This window comes from Lithobates pipiens, unplaced genomic scaffold, assembly GCF_037356315.1.
Source record: "Lithobates pipiens isolate NorthernLeopardFrog02 unplaced genomic scaffold, aLitPip1_a1.2 Scaffold_19, whole genome shotgun sequence".
Lineage (NCBI taxonomy): Eukaryota > Metazoa > Chordata > Amphibia > Anura > Ranidae > Lithobates > Lithobates pipiens.
The window spans coordinates 83,992,290-84,015,306 of record NW_027507764.1 but is presented as its reverse complement, the minus strand read 5'-3'; the positions used below and the strand labels follow the sequence as shown (position 1 = coordinate 84,015,306).

The following is a 23,017-nucleotide window of genomic DNA, read 5'->3' as shown; positions in this document are numbered from 1 at the left end:
CCTTCCCGTGAATGCCTAGCAGTGTTTCATGTAAGCCGCACACAGCAATGTGGTTGTCCAGATACTGTACATCTGAGTTAGCAGCAGCAGAGAAGCTTCACACTACATTAGCTATGAAACGGTTTATATCCCACTTTGGTGCAGCTCATCTGCAAGCAGTTGGGGGTTCAGGACAAAATAATTAGTTCAGACAGATAAATATATTCATTCTATTCATATCTGGATTAATCCAAGCAAGTGAGTCTTTTCTTTTAAAATCATAATACTAATAATAGTTGAATTTTGTTCCAACATCATCATCATCACCATCATCATCACATATAATTAATGATAGTAATGATAATAATAATAAGAAGAATACAATAAAAATATTCACTGATCAGCCATAACCACCCACCTAATATTGAGTAGGTCCCTCTTTTGCTACCAAAAAACAGCACTGACCTATCACGGCGTGGCCGGTATGCTGCGGTATCTGGCACCAAAACAACGGTAGCAGATACTTTTAATGAAGGAAAATGGAAGTCTGGACAGCTACACTACTGTCAATTTTTTATAAAATCCCCAAAGAGGGTAAACGCATCAAGGAAATAGCTGCAAAAGAGCAGGGTGAGCTGCTGACATATTTCACGCTACACAAGCGCTTACTCATAGCAGACATAAAAGACAGGTTAAGCAAGTGGATACTACACTGCTACTAGGAGCAAAAATATAGATACCCTGCACATGACTAAGGTTCAGTTTTAAAAAGCAAACATCACACTGGAACTAGAACTCAATATATTGTCAAGGGTTGCAGTAAATAGCAGTATGCACATAAATTAGTAACTAAAGAATTATGTCAATTACTTTTCACTAGACAATATGTTCACTAGGCTTTAGCAGCATAGCATGGAGTTCTGTGCAGCTAAATTAAAGTAAACATGATAATCCACAAAATCAGCAATAAGTAATGGCATTAAAAAGCTATAACACCAATGACAACCAATGCTGAGATAACTCCTCTGCAAACAGTAGACTATATCCACTATAGACTGCACTCTATATGAATTGCAGTGATGACATTTATAAAATCCCTAAAGAGGTACCTCTTACTAAAGCCATGTACACACAGGCTGAATGCTGGGAGACATTGGTCAGTAAAAAAAATAAATGGCTGACATTCAGCCCGTGTGTATGCCACCATGTCCAACAGAAGCTGGCCAACTCTCATCTGTCAGACGAGCATGCTGGAAAACCAGCAGCCGACTGACTCCCGATCAGCGGTCTCCGCCAATGGAGTGATCTGGCGGGGAGCCATCCCCTGCTCAGCAGGGAAGATCGGTATACTAAATTTGCATAGTTAGCACAGTGGCGCCGAGCTGACAGTTTATTTTCATTCAACCCGCTGGGTCTTTAGTCGTAATTCTTCAGTCGGTTAGAATTGGGGTCCAGTCTTTATGGTACAGTACCAGGAAAGTCTGCTTACAGTAAATAATGCTTCTAGTTAGATGGCAGTCCCTATGTTACCAAGTAAATAATAAGCTATTGCGCTGCCTAGAACCCAACCATCATTTATCGGGACACATAAGAGGTTCAGGAGAGTAGTAGAGAACATCAGGTTATGTGGATGCAGCTCCTTTCAGATTAGATCTCAAGATCCTAATGCACGTATTAAAAACAAACACAAAAGGATGCCTCCATCTAGGTGTAGCGATTTATTGAAAAAAGGATAAAAGACAATAACAATGCACTCGTTAGTGGATCAAGGCTTGTCATAAACCCATAAAGACCTCCATAGGATTGCCGTGAGGCTGTAGGTTACACAGGAGTGCTTCCTATGGTTTAAAAAAGGGGTGCTCCTGTCTACCCTGAAACATATAGCTACATCCCCTACACTTCCTGTCATCATCACTCAGCTGAGAGAGGTGCGGTTTGGAGCCTCAGCCATCTTGATTCTGGAAGCTGCTGTTGCTTGAGCTCCAGCCTGAAAGCTGTACTTCCATCAAGAACTCTGCTTTTACTAGCCACATGTCTGAAGAGCTCGGCAGCCTTGTGGTGATACTTTGGAGGTCTATATGGATTTATGATAATTCTTGATCCACTTTTAACTAATGAGTGCATTTTTATTGTCTTTTATACTTTTTTAAAATAAATTGCTACACATACATGGAGGCGCCCTCTTGTGTTTGTTTTTTATTTGGCCAGTCCCTATGTGCTTGGTCTCTGCTAGCAGAAACCAGTTAATGGCAACAGTGTCTTCTCCCCAGTCTCAGCTATGCAGAAACAGGGGTCCAACTGTTCTGATGTCAGCTCACTTCTGGATCTGCCTGGAACTACTCCGGTCCTCAGCACATGGCCGCAGGCTTGTAGCAGCTTAATGTGCATACTTTCAGTATTCAGCCAGTCAAAATAAAGCTCTCTCTCTCTATACCTGACTCCCATTGGTCCTTCCCCTACACTACATCTCCAATGATTCAATGCTGCCCTTTAGCAAGTCTCTTGAGCTCCTTCTGCTTGTCAGCTCCCCCTGGTGGATGGAGGTGAGATAGTGTTAACCAATTCAGTTGAAGTCCAATGGAGACCCAGAAAGCGTTGTAAATCAATTTCTGTCTCTAGCCAATCACATGGCTACACATGTATGTGGGATACATTATTCTGGGTGAAAATGTCAAATCCAGAAGAAGACTGTGAGGTGATGTCGGAGCCAGCGAGGAACCCTTTGACTATGCATTGCTGAAAAGTAGGTGAGTATTGCACCCTTTAATTCTGTTTAACATTCTTTGGATCCTGGTGGGTGACTAGAGGTCACCAAAATGGTCAGAGAGCATGTTAGTAAGGAAGGGGTGCTATGCAGTCTGTGGACTAAATATTATTTTTTATTTGTTCTGTAATAATTCCCAGTAGAGCAAATAATAGGATCCATGACACCACCACAGTGATTTTTCCATTATTTGTCTATCTTGATAAAAGTACCTTAAAGTGGGGGAATGTAATAAGAGAGGTATGATGACTGGTTGATTGAAGTAAAGTACACTTTGCTTTTTGCCTTATTACATGAAACTGCACAGCTTGTAAAATGCAATAATAATTTTGGCTGTATAATTAACAGCTATGTCCTCACCTGCTCCCAGGCAAATATGTGTTGATTGAAATAAAACTGTATTTGTTCATTTGCAATGTTAATGCAGAGTTGTTCAAAGGAATTCTTTTTGAAATTCTCAAAACCGAAGATGTCCAGAATCCCAATGCTGTATCCCGTGTCATCCTCACTGGAAAGATGAAACAAACTGTTTAATTGTGTTCATTTCCGGTAACAGTCCTTTCAGGATATGTGCATTTTCATGTATTATATTCACATCAATGCCTAAATTATCTCACACAAAATAACAAACTGAGCAGGAAGAACTGTGCTTCAGTAATTACATGGAAGAGACAGGAGAATTTGTAATTATTGGCCAGGTTAAACTCACCAAAAATGCTGTTATATACCAATCCAAAAATATATAATCATATTTAAAGCGTAACTCCACTTTTGTTGAGAAAAAAACATTCCCTCTTTGTGATCTATGTACATTGCAAGGATTTTAACAAACTTTGTTGACGATTCCTACTTTTTGTTATTCTGAAGAAATCACTGTTTGTTCCTCTGTGCCCCTGTGCTCAGTCTAATGGGAGTAGTTTCATAATTATCAACCAGCTGCTGCAGAATCAGGGCTCTAACGAGAAAAGTTGCAGGATCTGCATCCCTTTAGACGTTATTTACTTTTGTGTCTCACCAAAAGTGAAATTTTTTGTTGCAGGGGATGCCTGATATCTGGCTTGTACCAAAGGCTGGATCCCCTGAAGAAGTCACGTGATTGACGCAATGCGTAGGGAGTGGCCGTACGTCGTACCAGAAGTGAAGTAGGACTGGCGGAAAACGCCAATACACCATTTTACTTTTTGTGCTGTGTTTTATCTATGTTCAAATGTGAGAGTCCGATTTTACTAATTTCTTCTATTAAACTCCAATATTTTAAGTAATTACTACACTATCAGAGCCTTCCCTCTCTCTCCATTTTTATTATTTTTTCGAGCTGCACATCTCTGTGAATACTTACTCCGCAACTACAGTACAGTCTACATGTATTATATGGCCCCCTTGTGGCCCAGTGTGGAGACTACTGCTTCCTAGTTGGCTGCAGTAGAGGACCCCCCTGGTGGCTGGAAACGAAAAGTGGAGATGGTCAGCCTGGTTTGATGTGCCTAATTTTTATACTTGGAGGTGAGAGTTCTGAGAGCCTTTAATCCTGGGATTTATAATACTGCTTTCATCTGCGTTTTTTCCATTGGTGCCTGTGAATTACACGTTGATATCCACTTTATGGACTTCTGCATTTTTCTATATATTTTTTATGTATTTTTCTAGCTTTTGTTTTTTATTCATTTATATTCCACTAGCACTTAGCACTTTATCTAGGACTTGTTGATTGATTTGCGCAGGACTCATTGTTCACTTTTAGTGTTCCATATGAAACCATGATAAATGGACTGTAGTGCAAATCTGAAAAATGCAAAAAGCACCAAATTCTGGATTCATAGGTGTGAATCCAGCCTTAGTGTAGACTTCTGGGAAAACCAGTGAGCCAATCACACAAGCAGGAATTTATGTTTTCTGGGGGGGCGTTCTGTTCATGTTCTGTGTACACAACACCTCCAGGTAGCCATATTGCATTGCATTTTACAGAAAATTGCTGCAGATTGAAAAGGAAAGGTAATAATAAGGTAATTAAATGTTTAATAACATTCAATTACAATATGACTTATGTTGCAATTGTATATGCTATATTATTATTTTTTATTTGTCCAGAATCCCAAGTGGAGTCACCCTTTAAAGTGGAACACGCTGAATATTTTACATGCATATGTACTATTTTGGTAAACAACAACCATCTGTGTTTCACACAAGCAGAAGTGACGCCAGCAAACCACTGTCCAACATGTTTCATCACACTGACATCATCAGGAGCAATCTATGGAATGCAGATGGTTGTTGTTTGCCAAAATAGTACATGCGCATGTAGCTCATGTAATTGTTTAAATGTGAGTAGAACTTTAAATGTTATTAAACTGGTGAGTGTGGAAACAAAGGAGGGAAGCATGGAGTGGTGTTTAAACATGACTGAATGTTATGAAATCTGCAGCACTGAGCACTTTTGAAGCATAATGGATTTCATATGTTTATAAACCTCATTGCATTTAAGAATGTATTTATTCACAAGCACAGAGCACTTTTATATATACAGTTTTGTGATTTTTTTTATGTATGACTTTATGTGATTTGTTTACATATTGGCATAAGGTCATAGAGCACTTACAATTAAGGAATAGTATTTATTTGAGCACTGGTACTGTATAGTTTGGGTAGCGTAGCACATATTTGGTTTTCTTAAGAGATTAACCCCCCAACCGTGGGTGGTCATTGAACAGCCAGCTACATTTAACATTCTAATCATAGCGTGGGGTCCATAACATAATTAGTATTGTTAAAGTGGACCTTAGGTAATTTTTTCATCTTTCCATCTATTAAACCTTCTGCCCTTGTTGTTTTAACTTTGGATAGTAAAACATTTTTTTCTGCCAGTAAATACCTTATACAGCCCTCTTCCTGTTTCTTGTCTGGTAAAAAGCCTAGGCTTATGACATCCTGCACAGCTCTCTCTCTCACTCTTGTAAGAGTTTGCTGGGAAGGGAGGGGGATGAGTCATAAGAGGGCCGATGAAAGCTGCAGAGCTGGAGATGTGCCTCTGTGTGTCTGTGTAAACCCAGGAAGTGAACAGGCAGCAGCTTCAGCTGCCCACAGTAAAAATGGTTGCAGCCAGGCTCAGTGGAGGGAGATTTCTGCAGCATATTTGGCAAGTACAGAATCACAGTATATATAAAATAATATGCAAAGTGGTTGGAGGGAAGCTTCAGAATGGCAAAGATGTTTTTATTACAAATTATGTGAGCAGACTGCAGTTCCTCTTTACCAATCGCCCATCGGGGAAATTTGGACATTTCTGGCATACATGTTAAAAAAATATTTTTTTGGAGTAGAAAATTACTTAGAATCATCAAACATTATATATTTTCTGAAAGCAGAGGCTCTGAAAAATAAAATGGTGGTTGGAGAGCCTGGGAACGCCGGCAGGTGGTGGCAGGAGGGGGGCTCCCTTTTGCACAGTGTAAAAAGTATAAATATAAAGTGATATTAAAGACTTTTTTTTTTTAAGTTAAAAATATCAAACATGTTATACTTACCTTCTCTATGCAGTTGGTTTTGCACAGAGCAGCCCAGATCCTCCTCTTCTCAACACTCCTGGTCCATCCCTCCTATTGAGTGCCCCCACAACAAGCAGCTTGCTATGGGGGCACCAAAGCTGAGTCACAGCTCCCTGTGTCCATTCAGAACCAGAGCCATGGCCCGGCCCTATTTCTCTCTTCATTGGCTGACTGACCTTGATTGAAAGCAGCGGGAGCCAATTGTGCCATGCTGCTGTGTCAGACAATGATGAGGGGAGTCCTGGGCAACCAAGACACTCCTGCAACATCGCTAGATCGAAATGGGGCTCAGGTAAGTATTATGGGGGCTGAGGGGGGCTGCTGCACACAGAAGGCTTTTTATCTTAATGCAGAGAAAGCATTCAAAAAACCTTCTGACTTTACAACCCCTATAAAGCTGATCTCCAGAAAACCTAAAAATCCTCCCTTGCAGTGGGGCTGTGCCCACACTACAAAATTTATTTGAATGTTTAGGTCTAGGAAACTTGGCAACTTGTTTTGCCTACCCAATCCTCTTCACTTGCAGTAATTCCTGCCTATGCCGGTCCCCCAGCCTTTTCTCCCCTATGCTCGGCAAGTCTAAGGTCCTCTGATGTAATCAAGTCCAATGCAGGGATACATGGATGCCAGGGGATAGTAGTGCTACCTGCCGGGGAGTGGAGGCTCAGATAAGTAAAAGTAATTTTTGCAGCTCCAAGACTGAAACAAGCAGTTAAAGTGATTATAAACCCATTCAGTTTAAAATAGAAATGAAAAGCAAAACAATTTTGTATAAATTTAGAAAAACATTATAAATATCCATTTCCTCTTTTTTTTAGAAGTGATCACACTCCCTCTGTTCTCAGCTGCATAAGAGCAGTGGGGAGGAGAAGCAGCAGCACACTGAGCTTGCCAGTGAATGGCTATTCAGCGAGGAGCATGTCAGGTAAGTCTGATCATTGGAGGAGAGTACACTGAGTTCCCAACACAGCTAGAGAACTGACCACAGTGTGCTCTCCTGCTTAGTGTGGACAGTTCTTAATAGAAAAACAAGGGGACTAGCAGTAACACCAGGGATTTCACAAAAAGCAAACGATACAAAGAGAACAGGATACTTTCTCATACAAGTACATGGTACAGCAGGCACCTATCAGAAATATGAAGTGTTGGGGTAACAAACGATTTAACTGCTGTAGCATCAGCACAGCCCCACGGCAAGGGAGAATTTTTGGGCTTCCTGGATTTGGGCTTTAAACAAATAAAGTAAAATTGACTCAAATTTTCTGTTTCCCTTGTATTTTGCAATTTTTATTTGTTAGGTGTTACTCCATGGGGGAGTCTGGCATTTATCAGTGGCAATATCGAGCATATAGATGTTAAAGTGGTAGTAAACCCTTACAATCCACTTTTTGCTAGAGGTAAGCCTATAATAAGGCTTACCTGTAGCTACCCAGGATATTTCCTAAACCTGCACGGCTTAGGAGATATCCCTTGTAACTGCATGTGCCGACGTGCTATGCATACAAGCTCATTATGCCTTTGTCTTTCGGGTCTTTTTTTTTTTTCATGTGGGTTTACAACCACTTTAATAAATTCATTCAATTTAAAACGTCATTGTGAACAGAAGCACACCAAAAATATTACAGGAGCCCTGTACACCCCAGTACAAGACAGCAATTATTGGGCCATTGCCTGCAATGGAGTGAGTGACTTCCAGCTCTATGTTACCTGAATTCTGTGTTTGGCTTCAGTAAAGTATTGATTCGGTTCACTATCCAGCTGAAGAGACGCCCATATAGGGCTTTAGACATGGCATCTCTGACGTCAGCTGCTTTTTCCACTGTGTTCTGGCGGATTATGGTTTCTCCCCGTGCCACCACACAATGAGAGGTTAGAGCATCTCGTAGTTCATCAGCTTGGATACAAAGCAAAGAGGCAGCTGAAAAAGAAAAAATGAAATTGTCTTATAGGGGATCTTCATGGCTGGTTTAAAAACCAGCCTGGCCACAGCTGGGAGCACAAAATGAAATGGCATCTTACCTTCTGTCAGTAAGAACATCAGTTTCAAAGATGTTTGTTATGTTCCCATTACAACAAGGTAATATTATACTACAGACCGGGTCATCTTTACATTCTTTACATTTCTTCTGAAATCACCTATTTATGGAAATATTCACATCTGTTGAGATGGAGCTTGTAGTAAACCTGTGTGAATGTGTGCTGTGTTTTTAAGGAACAAGGGATGTCATCCCAATCTTGACTTCCCTACCTAGTGAAACACTCATCTGGAACAGACATCCATCCAGAGGATGAAAAGGTCTGAAAAGGTCTGAAACATTCATCCTGAATTTTTGCTGCAGTTGACTCATTCATCAGGCTCTAATTATCAGAACAAGATAAAAGCCTCAGAGTTTGCACCTCTTAAAATCAAGTCAACCATGGCATACTTCCTCTCTCACTAATGCAGACCATACATGGGTTGAATTTCAAACTATTTTTTTTTTCGAAAATCAGAAATGTTCTGCATTTTGTGATCCGATGGTGCCACCATAGATTTCAAAATTCGACCAACCAAGCCTTCAATTTTACCTCATTAGCTGGACACTTTTCGTGGCTGGGAATCTTTTTTGATTACCGTATATACTCGAGTATAAGCCGAGATTTTCAGCCTCTTTTTTGAGGCTGAAAGTGCCCCCCTCGGCTTATACTCGAGTCATCGCTGTCTGCCCGCTCGATCAGCGTGTCGAGCAGACAGACAGCGGCCATTCTATCATTCAAAAGCCGCGCCTCCGGCTCCGCCTTCGCCTGTGATAGGCGGAACACTGAATTTCCCAGCAGCCTGTGTTCCGCCTATCACGGACATCGTATCATCCTCGTACTACGGACGAGGATGATACGATGTCCGTGATAGGCGGAACACAGGCTGCTGGGAAATTCAGTGTTCCGCCTATCACAGGCGAAGGCGGAGGCTTTTGAATTTTACAATGGCCGCCGAGGTGCCGACGAAGAGGGCACGGGACGGAGGCAAGGCAAGGCACGGCACGGCACGGGACGGGACGGGACGGAGGCAAGGCAAGGCACGACACGGGACGGAGGCAAGGCACGGCGGCAAGGCACGGCACGGGACGGAGGCAAGGAGGCAAGGCACGGGACGGAGGCTCGGGACAAAGGCTCGGGACACAGGTAGGCTGGACACACACACACACACACACACACACACACACACACACACACACACACACACACGGATGGATGGATGGATGGAGACACACACACACAGGGATGGATGGATGGAGACACACACACACAGGGATGGATGGATGGATGGATGGAGACACACACACACAGGGATGGATGGATGGATGGACACACACACACACAGGGATGGATGGACGGACACACAGGGATGGACGGACACACAGGGATGGACGGACACACAGGGATGGACGGACACACACACAGGGATGGACAGGCATGTCTCACCCTCGGCTTATACACGAGTCAATAAGTTTGCCAGTTTTTTTGGGGGTAAATTGGGGGCCTCGGCTTATATTCGGGTCGGCCTATACTCGAGTATATACGGTATATTTCTCACACAATTCTCCCATCATTGATTAGAAATTCCTTTGTTTTTCCAAACATTTTCAACATGCCCGATTACTCAAATTCAATGACCGCACGAGAATCAGCTGTTGCTGCAGCCCACTAATGGTGCGAAATTTGAAAGGAAATTCCTAGTTACGATTTTCGTAAAAAGAGAATTCTTTTGGAATTTGACCCATGTATAGCCTGTTTAAGACTGATGTAAGCTGGTATTATAAAATAGTAGTGATGCACTGAATTTTTTATTGGCCGAAACATATCGGCTGAAAAATGTGTTTTATGCATTCTGCCGATAGAGAAAAAGGTGCCAATAATGGTGCAGAAAACGCACCTGATTTTGCCACAATTGTGCTGCAATTTTGCCATGATTTCACTGCAATTTTGCAGCATTTTTACTATTATTATTATTATAATACAGGATTTATATAGCGCTGACAGTTTATGCAGCGCTTTACAACATTAGGGCAGACAGTGCAATTACAATACAATTCAAGACAGGGGGAATCAGAGAGCCATGCTCGTTAGAGCTTACAATCTAGCAGTCAAGTTATACAAAAGTGTGAGGGATGAGCTAATGGAGAAGATAGTGCAATTGTTAGATGGAGGCAGGATAGGCTTCTCTGAAGAGGAACGTTTTCAGGGATCGCCTAAAAGTGGATAATTTGGGAGACAGTCTGACAGATTTGGGGTAGTGAATTCCAGAGGATGGGCAAGGCTCGGGAGAAGTCCTGGAGGCAGATATGGGAGGAGGTAATGAGGGAGCTAGAGAGCAGGAGGTCTTGGGAGGAAGGAAGAGGACGATTTGGTTGGTATTTTGAGGCTAGGCTAGTGATGCAGCTGAGGGCAGAGTTGTGGATGGCTTTGTAACTTATTGTTAGTATTTAATTTGTTGGGCAAGTGGCAGCCAATAGAGGGATTGGTAGAGAGGGGTAGCAGACACTGTGTGGTTTGTAAGGTGGATGAGTCTGGCAGCAGCATTCATGATGGACTGAAGGGGGGATAGTCTATTTAAAGGTAAGCCAGTGAGGAGGGAATTGCATTAGTCAAGGCGAGAGATAACCAGGGAGTGAATCGGGAGATTTGTGGTTTTCATTGGTTAGAAAGGGACATAGTTTAGAGATGTTGCAGAGGTTGAGATGGCAAGCTTTGGAAAGTGATTGGATGTGGGGCCAAAAGGAGAGTTCAGTGTCCAGGATAACACCTAGCATGCTAACATGTGGGGATGGGTGGATGGTTGTGCCATTGCTTTTGACAGATAAGTCAGGGGAAGAGGCACATGGGGGTGGAAATATTATAAGTTTGTTTTTGGACAAGTTGAGTTTGAGGAAGTGGTGTGACATCCAGACAGATATGTATGTTTGTAAGTTAGTGATGCGTGAGGAGCTGACCCAGGGAAGAGGTGTAGATTGAAAGTAAAAGAGGTCCAGGAACAGAACTTTGGGGGACCCCGACGGAGAAGGGAAGAGGAGTGGAAGAAGTAGAATTGAAAGTGACACTGAAGGTGCGTTGGGATAGATAGGATGAGAGCCACTGAAGTGCACAGTCACAGAGACCAAGGGAGTAAAAATTTTTGAGGAGGAGGGGGTGGCCAACCGTGTCAAAGGCAGCTGAAAGGTCCAGAGGTAGGAGTACAGAATAGTGTCCGTTGGTTTTTGCAGTTAGTAGGTCATTTGTGAGTTTTAAAAGAGCCGTTTCTGTGGAGTGTTGAGGACAAAATCCAGATTGAAGGGGATCAAGAAGGTTATTCTTAATGAGGTAGTCACTCATTTGGTTGTAAACCAGGCGTTCAAGGAGTTAAGAGGAAAAGGGGAGCAAGGAGATAGGCCGTAGATTGTTAAGATTGGTAGGGTCCAAGGACGGCTTTTTAAGTATGGGGGTGACCAGTGCATGTTTTAGAGCATTGGGGATAATGCCAGAGGTGAGGGAGAGATTGAAGATGTGAGTTAGAGAGGTAGGATAGAGTCAGAGGGCGACCGTAGTGTTTGAGAGGGAATAGGGTCCAGGGGACAGGTGGTTAGGTGGGCATTAGAAAGGAGTTTAGCAACTTCATCTGTAGTAGCAGATTTGAATAAGGGGAGTGTCAATTGTACCTGTTGTAATGGGGTCTTAACTGGGGGAGATACCTGTAGAGTGGAGATTTCATCACGGATTGTATCAATCATGTTTTTGAAGTGATTAGCAATCTCCTGGGCAGTGAGGGAGTCAGTGGGTAGAGGCTGAAGTAGAGAGTTGATTTTTACTACGATTTTACTGTGCTTATGGTGTGTTTTTCATGTGTTTTTTGAGTCATGTAACCTATCAAAAACATAACATGTGCGTTATTGATGTGTTCTTGCTGCGTTTTCAATGCATTTCAATGGAAAAGGGAGTTTTTAGTGCATTTTTTTTAACTGACCAAAGATGCAGCAAGCAAGATTTTTAACACCACAGCAAAAGCGCAATGAACCAGTGTGAAGACATACATAGGATTTAAAGGGATGCATTTTTCTTGCGATAAAGGTGCCGAGAATGACTGAAAATAAATTCATATTAAAATGGAGTAGATAAGTGCAACTAAAAATAAACTGGTAAATGGATCACTAACAGTGCAAAAAAAAAAAAAAATATGTGCAAATAGATACTGTGCTAAAAAGCTGTGCAAAAAACACAAATGTGTGCAAAATTGCAAATATTCTGTGAGGAATAACAGTGTTGTGCCAAACGTGACCGTCTTGCCCAACAAACCACTGATATGTTCCTATAAGGTAAATGGCAGTTCCAAATAATGTGCAAAAGAGCAAAAATGTGCAGAGAATATGCTGTGCAGTAAATAATGTGCAAAGACGCTGTGCAAACAAAGGGGAAGACCACAGATTGTACAAAATCTGAATGAATAGAGTGGCAGATATACTTACTATGTTGGTAACTCTCTATGCATTGCAACACATGTCCTCCTGATGAAGGCACGTGGGGTGACGCAATGCATAGAGAGTCACCGACATAGTAAGACTCTCCACTCTATTCATTTTTACATTGTAAGTGTACATTTGGCTGCTCTTAATATAGATTGTATTAGTGATTTAACATATTACGCTATGGAAACCTTTCCTCTATTCCTCATACATGATCGCTATATGTGAATACCGCAAATGCACTGGTTTATTTGAGCCATAAGACGTAAGAGAACATCCACTATTATGAGGGATCGGTGGTGATTACCTTACCCTTTGACTGATGTAAGCTGATTTTCTGCTGTATAAAGGTAAGAGCATGGGGAGAATTGAAAGAATTGAATGACACACCCGAAGAACATTCATTGGAGAATTTCATTGAGGATTCTAGTTTAAGTGTTGCTGCATTTTCCTCTGTTGTTTTATTTCTCTGTGTGCGTGGTGGATACACACACATTAGAACTGACAGTATACTCACAGAGAACTGCTATAGTTTATTGTTATACATATCATTTACGCAGCATTGTTTTAACATAGACACACAGGTTTATTGTTTTAATACGCAGCATTATAGATTATAATTTATTGCACAGAAAAACAGCACATTTATACTGTTCATGATTATCGCAGTATTCACTGCATTTATCGTCACAGGATTTTTGTACAATCTGTGGTCTTCCGTAGTCAAGGCGAGAGATAACCAGGGAGTGAATTAGAAGCTTGGTGGTGTCATTAGTTAAAAAGGGGCGTATTCTGGAAATGTTGTAAAGGATAATGCGGCATGATTTGGACATGGATTGGATGTGGGCCTGAAATGACAGTTCAGAGTCTAAGGTTACCCCTAGCACCCTGGCATGTGGAAACGGACTTATAGATGTGCCATTGATCTTGACAGAGAAGTCAGGGAAGGGGGCATGTGGCCTTGCAAAAGTATTCACCTACCTTGGCTTTTTACCTATTTTGGTACAATAGAGTCTTTAGTTCACAGTTTTTTTTAATCTAAATTATACAGTGCTTTACAAAATTATTCACCCCCTTAGCTATTTTACCTATTTTGTCACGTTACAGCCTTTAGTTGAAAAAGAAAATTGAATCTGAATTATATGTGATGTATCAGAACACAATAGTCTAAGTTGGTGAAGTAAAATTAGAAATATATATACATAAAGCAATTTTACAGAAATAAAAAATGGATAATTGGCATGTGTGTATGTATTCACCCCCTTTGTTATGAAGCCCATAAAAAGCTCTGGTGCAATCAATTACCTTCAGAAGTCACATAATTAGTGACATGATGTACACCTGTGTGCAATCTAAGTGTCACATGATCTGTCATTACATATACACACCTTTTTTAAAGGCCCCAGAGGCTACAACACCTAAACAAGAGGCACCACTAACCAAAACACTGCCATGAAGACCAAGGAACTCTCCAAACAAGTAAGGTACAATTTTGTTGAGAAGTACAAGTCAGGGTTAGGGTATAAAAAAAATCGAAATCTTTGATGATCCCTAGGAGCACCATCAAATCTATCATAACCAAATGGAAAGAACATGGCACAACAGCAAACCTGCCAAGAGACGGCCGCACACTAAAACTCACAGACCGGGAAAGGAGGGCATTAATCAGAGAGGCAGCACAGAGACCTGAGGTAACCCTGGAGGAGCTGCAGAGTTCCACAGCAGAGACTGGAATATCTGTACATAGGACGACAATAAGCCATATGCTCCATAGAGTTGGGCTTTATGGCCGAGTGGCCAGAAGAAAGCCATTACTTTCAGCAAAAAACAAAATGGCACGTTTTGAGTTAGCGAAAAGGCATGTGAGAGACTCACAAAATGTATGGAGGAAGGTGCTCTGGTCTGATGAGACTAAAATTTAACTTTTTGGCCATCAAAGAAAACGTTATGTCTATCGCAAACCCAACATATCACATCACACAAAGAACACCATCCCCACAGTGAAACATGGTGGTGGTAGCATCATGCTGTGGGGATGTTTTTCAGCAGTCGGGACTGGGAAACTGGTCAGAGTTAAGGGAAAGATGGATGGTGCTAAATACAGGCATATTCTTGAGCAACACCTGTACCACTCTGTGTGTGATTTGAGGCTAGGGTGGAGGTTCATCTTCCAGCAGGACAATGACCCCAAACACACTGCTAAAGCAACACTTGAGTGGTTTAAGGGGAAACATGTAAATGTGTTGGAATGGCCTAGTCAAAGCCCAGACCTCAATCCAATAGAAAATCTGTGTTCAGACTTAAAGATTGCTGTTTACAAGCACAAACCATCCAACTTGAAGTAGCTGGAGCAGTTTTGTAAGGAGGAATGGGCAAAAATCCCAGTGGTAAGATGTGGCAAGCTCATAGAGACTTATACAAAGCGTCTTGGAGCTGTGATAGCCGCAACAGGTGGCTCTACAAAGTATTGACTTTAGGGGGGTGAATAGTTATGCACTTTGACTTTTTCAGTTATTTTGTTAATTCTAGGTTGTGTCAGCAACAAAACACGAAAAATGCGGGGTGAATATTTTTGCAAGGCACTAAATCTCAGAGCGGCACAGTGGTGTAGTGGATAGCACTCTCCCCTAGCAGCAAAAAGGGTCACTGGTTTGAATCCCAACAACACTTCCTGCCTGGAGTTTGCATGTTCCCCCCCGTGCTTCTGTGGGTTTCCTCCAGGTACTCTGGTTTCCTCCCACACTCCAAATACATGTGGTAGGTTAATTAGATCCTGTGTAAGTTGGTCCTAGTGTGTGTGTGTGTGTGTATGTGTATGAATGTGAGTTAAGGACTTTAAATTGTAAGCTCCTTGAGGGTAGGGGTGGCTGTGAATGTATATATAAAGCACTGCATAAATTGACAGAGCTATGATATGTAAAGCACTGCATAAATTGACAGTGCTATATAAGTACCTGAAATAAATAGATATATTAAAAACTGTAATTTTTGGTTTTGGCCAAGCGCATCCTGAACTTTTAGTTTAGGGCCATTTGGTGCACCTCTATAACATAGGGCATACCAAATAAGTCCTCAGGCCTTAGGACAGAGTTTATTAGAAAGATGCTTCTATAAAGCATATCATACCAAACAGCACCTTACATTAAAGCGGTGGGCCGGCTGATTTTTTTTTTTTTTAACATCCCTGGAGGTATGATTCAGTCTGCTTTTAGGTTCTGAAAGCGGTACAATTATTTTGCATGGAAATTTGGCGTTTTTATTATTTTGTAGTCCTGTAATTCTTAGGAACAACTCTCTTAAATCTGTTCAAACCAGAGTCTAGCAGACATCCCGGGTATGATAAAGTTTATAATATAATAAAGAATAATAAAAAATATTCAATAATGTAATCAAATCCTAAAACACTGAAAAAGGGACACTTTTTGGTTGCTATGGACAATCTCCAAATTCCAGGCAGAAAAAACAGTATTTATAATATAAAAGTGCATGCAGGGCACTGGACAGACCACTAGGGACAAAGGGGGTGTGTATTTTTTAATACAGTACTGTAATCTGTAAGATTACAGTACTGTGTGTGTTTTGTGTGTTTTAACTTTTTTGAATTTGCCGCCGTTCTCCGCTCCCGTGCGCCGTAACGTCGCAGGGAATGGAGCTCAGCGGCATTCGGCACTGTGAATCGAGCGGAGGACGGCTCGCTCACACAGCGCGGAGGACATCGCTGGATCCAGGGGACAAGGTAAGTAACTCTCACTGTGTCCTCCCTGCATCCAGCGATGCGATCCCGAGTCTAGCTCGGGGTTACCGCTCCTGTCAGTAAAATCCCAACCCGAGCCAGACTCGGGATTACCGCTAGGGTGCCCGCGATGTTGGCCGCCCGAGATCGACCCATCCCTCGGCTCTCGGGCACCGCCATTCTAACTAAGGGAAACAGGCAGTGGAGCCTTGCGGCTTCACTGCCCGTTTCCTACTGCGCATGTGCACCGAGACTGTAAAAGAAAACCCTGTAATGTCTGCATTAGGGGGCTGAGCGTATTACAAAGATTTCCTACACAGTGGTATGATAAGATATTTATGCGGGAATCACAATATTTCTTATCAGGCTTTATTTAGACCCGCTTAGCAGGCTTTATTTAGACCCGTCCACCTGAAACCCATTTAAAGTATCATTCAGCACCCTGGGTCTGGTCTGTTGCAAAGTATAAGGAATTTGGGGATTTTTTTTTTTTTTTGCTCAGGCAATACTTCTTGTGCATTTTAGCATGCATTCTTGCAGACTTAGACCGTCTATTAAAAAAGCTTCCTACAGCCAAAAATAGTATTATAGAATTGTAAACTGTGTGATGAGGTGTCAGCAGTATTTTAGGAGCGCTCTTTATATGTGACGTTTCTTTTGTTGTTCCATCAGAATCCATTATGTTAATATGTATCAAATCTCAGGAGCTGAAGCACAGCTGCAGTATCAAGACTAACTTGCTGCTGTTGACTAAAAACAATACACCGAGTGTTTAATGGGATGAAAATCGGATGTGCTCTACTTCTTTGACACTTTCAGAAATCTGCCTGTGATAAAGATTTGGGTAAAGTAAACTTGTATATACAGAGGATGCCATTTACTGTTGTGCTGCCCCGCTGGCACCAAAATAAATATGCAGATTAAGAAAGGTGAATTAAAGCACTAACTATAGCTGAAATTTTTTTTTGGACAAAAACACAAATCATTTGACAGGTGAAAAAAGATTTTAAAAATTCACTATATTACCAAAAGTGTTGGGACACCTGCCGTTACACGCTCATGAAGTTTAATGGCATCCCAGTCTTAGTCCATAGGTTTCAATATTGAGTTGGCCCGCCCTTTGCAGCTATAACAGCTTCAACACTTCTGGGAAGGCTGTCCACAAGGTTTAGGAAGCATTCTGTATGAATGGTCAAACATTCCCATAGACACACTCCTAAATCTTGTGGACAGCCTTCAAAGAAAAGTTGAAGCTGCTGTAGCTGCAAAGGGTGGGCCAACTCAAATTGAACCCTACGGACTAAGAATGGGATGCCATTAAAGCTCATGTGCGTGTAAAGGCCGGCGTTCCAATACATTTGGTAATATAGTGTATGTATTTCAAATGTATGAATGTTTATTTACAAAGAATTTAATAGAGACCCATTGTTGCCTAGACTTTTCTACCAGTAAGATTTTATTCCAAGCTCTATAAACAATGCTGTACTGTGCTTCACCTTTAACATCCACCTTTTAAGGATGCTTTAGTCTACACTGGTACTGGTGCATTTTACAGCCTGGGAAACATAGCCATAGCCCTACTGTAGGGATCAGAGTATATGAGTCAGAATGCTCATAGAGAATGCATGGTAAATCAGCTGCAAGTCAAAAGTGCGGGACATAGACGGTGATAAGGATTCAGAAGCTTAAACCGGGGATTAGCCAGAAAATAAAAAGCTTAACAAGACACAATTGAAGCAATATGCAAATGTGTAGTCATAGATCACAGCTAGGTGATGTTCTAGCAAGGTCAGCACAAACGAGAACAGAAACATAGCTATGCCTTGCAATATTAGGGGCATGGGTTCAAATCCCAACCATGACACTATCTGGATGAGTTAGTGTGGGCTTCCTTCCATACTCAAAAGACATACTTCATTGACTTCTGTCTAAATTGGTCCTATAATGTGAGATAAGGACCTTAGATTGTAAGCTTCTCAAGGGTAGCAAGTTATGTAAATATACAAAATATATATGTGAATTATTGATGCTATAGATATATATATATATATATATATATATATATATATATATATATATATATATATATGTGTATATATATATATATATATACAGTGTATATATATATATATATATATATATATATATATATATATATATACAGTGTATATATATATATATATATATATATATATATATATACTGTATATTCATTTAAAAATGGCAAAATAGTTACTTATATAAACTTTACAACAAGCAATGTGTGAGATGAAAACACGTTTAGTAAATCGGACCGATCAGGATAACTTTCGACACCTGCTGATGCACAGGTGTGTCCCTTCTCAACCTCCTGCTGCACAACATGCGTGATGACATATAGAGAATGCCAGAACATGCACCTGGGCACAGGAGGTGAAAAGGAATGCAACCGTAACCAACAGCAGCAGTGCAGAAGGACCATGGAACAGCTCCAGGTTGCAAAAGAGGGAGGAACCAGCAGAAGGATGCACCAGTAAGATCAAATCAACAGCTGATTGCCCAAGGGCATCTTATGCCATGTACACACGTAGCAGACTATCCAGCGGAGTCCGGCGGAGAGATTGGAGTGCAAAAATACTTTCTTAGTCCGCCGGACTTTTGGGTAAAAAAAGTCCGCCAGTGCCTACACACGGGCAGATTCCACCGGATTGTTTGATCGTGTGTACGAGACATTAGCTAGCTGACCATTCCATGGCGTGCATTGACTACCCAGGCTATGCAAGCATGCTACTGGTTAAGTCCCTGGCACAAGCATTTCCAAATCAAGACATTTTCAAGTACATAGTAGGTGCAAATCATGATAGAGAAGAAAAAGAAGACCCTTACAGTTTTCAAGTACTGATGGGTTGGCAATGTTGCTTTTGTCTATCTGGTGCTCTGAAGCCACTGAAGTGAAGTCAATGTTCCCCACATTTAGAATAGAGGCAAGAATGCTGTACACACTTCCTAGCTCCTGTAACCAAATTGGACACAATCACAACATGTTTGTTAACGGATCTATAATTAGTATGGCATTTCATCTCTTCATGAATGGTGGTTGCGAAACAGGATGTGGAATTAGAAATATGTCATTGGAATACAAGGATAAATCGGCAGAGTACTTATAACAAGACTGACCCATCGGGAACACACACAATTCCATAGCTGCTCAAACCCGATTCCTCCTGCACATGGACAACTTGAGTGCCGGCCATCACAGCCTGTATTACAGTGCGTACAGTAATACCTTCAACCCAAAACCAACCTTCCTTGATGTGTTTCACCACTCCTGGCTTTCTCACAAGGATAGTGGAAGTCCTTCCCTTATCCTTGTGAGCAAGCCAGGAGTGGTGAAACTGCAAGAAGAGCTAATTGGAGTGCGGCTGATATTTTTTCCTATTTCTAACACTGACCAATACTTACCATACATGTAATTTAGAGATGTTTCAGTTTGTAGCATTCAGTTTACATTTGCATTAATATTAATATTCCTTGCTTTGAGTATTAAAACCAAATTCAGTCTTCAGTTAAAATCAGCTAAATGCCAGGTTTATCAAAAAAAAAGGGGTTTATTTACGAAAGGCAAATCCACTTTGCACTACAAGTGCAAACTACAAGTGCAAAGTGCACTTGAAATTGCACTGAAAGTGCACTTGGAAGTGCAGTCACTGTAAATCTGAGGGGTAGATCTGAAATGAGGGGAAGCTCTGCTGATTTTATTATCCAATCATGTACAAGCTAAAATGCTGTTTTTTATTTTCCTTGTATGTCCCCCTCGGATCTACAGTGACTGCACTTCCAACTGCACTTTCAGTGCAATTTTAAGTGCACTTTGCACTTGTAGAAAATTTGTTGAGAATTCGGCCCAAAATAAAAAGAGACTTTGGAGGTTATTTACTAAAGGCAACTCCACTTTGCACTTGTAGTCACCTAGTCAGCAATAAGAAACCTTACAGGTGTTGTAATTTCTCTCCAAATTATACCAAAAAAAGAAAAAAAAAGGTTTGCCGCATAAGGCCATACATGGGTTGAATTCTGAACAAATCTTCTTTCAAAAAAACAATTCTGTGCCTTTTTGTGATTTGATGGCGCCACCATTGATTTCAAAATTTGACCAACCAAGCTTTCAATTTCACCTCCTGTTGCTACATAAATTTTATGGCTGGGAATCTTCTTTTCTTTCTGGGAATTTTATTTTCTTTCCGGGAATTTTCTATTATTGTGCTCATGCGCATTTTCTTTTTCGATTATATTTCTCACACGATTCTCTCATCATTGATTAGAAGATTGTTAGTTTTTCAAAAAATTTCCGAACCATGTATGGCTGGCTTTAGGCTGGCCATACATTATACAAATCTCTTGTACAATTATCCTTTAGATTTACCAAAACTATGTAATATGAGCTCCAACCTAAACACTTTCAATGTGTATGCAGGCAGGCCCTTGCACTACAGAGCTGAAGGTAAATCTAAAGGAATTTGAATAAGAAAATCGTATAATGTAATGTAATGTATAATGGCCAGCCTTAGTTATTAGTTGTACTAATTTTTTCGCAATTTTTTCGCCACCCACTACTTCCACAATTGTAGAGCAGGACAGAATCTGTGTGATAGAGAGGTTCTGATTTGACGGTTCTCTCTAAGCAGAGGAATCAGGTTCTTTTTAAGAGTATAAACTGGCTGACAGGTTCATAAATGATATCCTCATAAAATAATATTTTGTTTTCTTTTAATATTTTATATTACATGAAAAAAATAACACACATATTCCTTTTATCAGTGTACATACAAATGTATTAAGTTAGCTGCCATTTTTAAATAGCAAGGAAAAGAGACCGTACTACTCACCTCCATTGTAAAGCCTATTACCTTGAAACATTGCTCAATTAAGTCAAACTGAGTTTTATAGAATGTGTTATTCATAAAATCCTGTACCATTTTAATATGCTCGTTTTGCAGGTACCTGAAAGTGGAGAGATAAATGATTAGCACTTAATTCAGAGTCAGGATAAAGCAATATCTTGCCTTTTCTTGGCAACATGCGTCCTATAATTGATGGAGTTACCTGGGAGGCTTGTTTTCCGGCAATTTATAATGGGCAAGTTTTTTCTTCTCTGACAAGCCCGCATAAATATAATAAAAAATGTGAAAATTCTTCTCTCCTCTGTTGGAAAAAAAAAAAAAAACATGAAGAGTAATGACATGTCAACGTCGAGCATTATTACTAAAATGATAATAAAAGTAAATAATAATTGTTAAATACAGTATATAGTTAATGTCTCCATTTTCCTTTAAGAAACTGTGGAACTATTTGTGTGGTAACAAAAAAAAGGTGTTGTGATGCCTCCAACTTTCCAGTGTATGTGAACAAAAATAAAATTTTTGTTGGTCGTGTTTGTGACCACACCTACTATAGACGTTCCAAAGCCTTGCTTGGGAAAAAATAAGGTGCAATGATACAGAGGAGGCTTTTCCTTCTGTCATATCTGCAAAGAATGGGTGCAGGAATATAGCTTTTGAGGGAGTCACGGTAATAGCATATTAGATCCTTCACTAGTAGGAACAAGTGTATTTAGTGGGTTTCCACTTTTAAAAAGCACACCCTGCTTTTTAATTAGAGTTTTCCGGGGCATGCTGGGTCAATGTGATCACAAGGGGGTGGAGTCACACGCTGAGGTCAGCTACGGTATTTAAGAAATGTCAGACGGAAGAGCAAACAATCTTCAAACAGGCAGTAGGAGTTTTTTTATAATTTTTACTTTTTTCGGGTCCGGCGGTGGCAGTGGTCGTCGTGATTGACGATGGATCTACTTCGGGGGGACTTTTTTTTTTTTTTATAAAGGAATTGTCAAACCCTTGTGTTGTGTCTTTATTCACTTTTTACACTTTGTTGGTGAATGGGTAGGGGTATTATATGCCCCACACTCATTCACATGGTGGGGGGAGGTAGAAGTTGCAGGGTCCCCTTGTTTAAGAGGGCTTTCAGATTCTGATAAGGCCCCCGTCTGCAGACCCCCACCCAAAGTTGTGGGGAAGAGGCCCTTGTTCCCATCAACATGAGGACAAGGTACTTTGAGGGCATGTGGCTTGGTATGGCTCTGGAGGGAGGGAGTGCTTGCTCGTCCACCCCTTTCGTGGCCTGCCAGACTGCATGCTCGGATAAGAGCCTGGTATGGATTATGGGGGCCATTTTTTTTACATTTTGGTGTGGGGTCCCCCTTAAAATCCACACCAGACCTGAAGGGCCCGGTATGGATTGGGGGGGGATATGCTTTTTTTCTGACTTTTCTATTGCCGGCATTCATCAGTTGTTAAGGAAGGGACAGCCGGGTTCTCAGCCAACTCCTTAAGAACCAGCTATTCTTCAAATCGGCCAATCATATTTTGACCAATTTTTGAATCATTCCGATAATTTGTAATTTGTTAGAAAATTATTAAAATAAATTAAATGAATTATGAAATGAATCAACAAAACAATTTTGGGGGCAGTGGAAGAAGGGTGGAACGGA

At 41.0% G+C, this 23,017-nt stretch overlaps 1 protein-coding gene across 3 annotated transcripts in view; it reads right to left on the bottom strand.

Moving 5' to 3' along the window:
- MYO3A (myosin IIIA) overlaps nt 1-23,017 on the bottom strand; it is a 312,814-nt gene that overhangs the window by 148,063 nt on the left and 141,734 nt on the right. For all 3 annotated transcript variants that reach the window (XM_077490990.1, XM_077490992.1, XM_077490991.1), the window contains exons 15-19: nt 21,574-21,672; nt 21,357-21,471; nt 19,357-19,483; nt 7,993-8,203; nt 3,104-3,251 (exon numbers count right to left, since the gene is read on the bottom strand). In XM_077490990.1, coding sequence (XP_077347116.1) covers nt 3,104-3,251; nt 7,993-8,203; nt 19,357-19,483; nt 21,357-21,471; nt 21,574-21,672 — 700 coding nt within the window. The remainder of the gene's footprint in view (nt 1-3,103; nt 3,252-7,992; nt 8,204-19,356; nt 19,484-21,356; nt 21,472-21,573; nt 21,673-23,017) is intronic.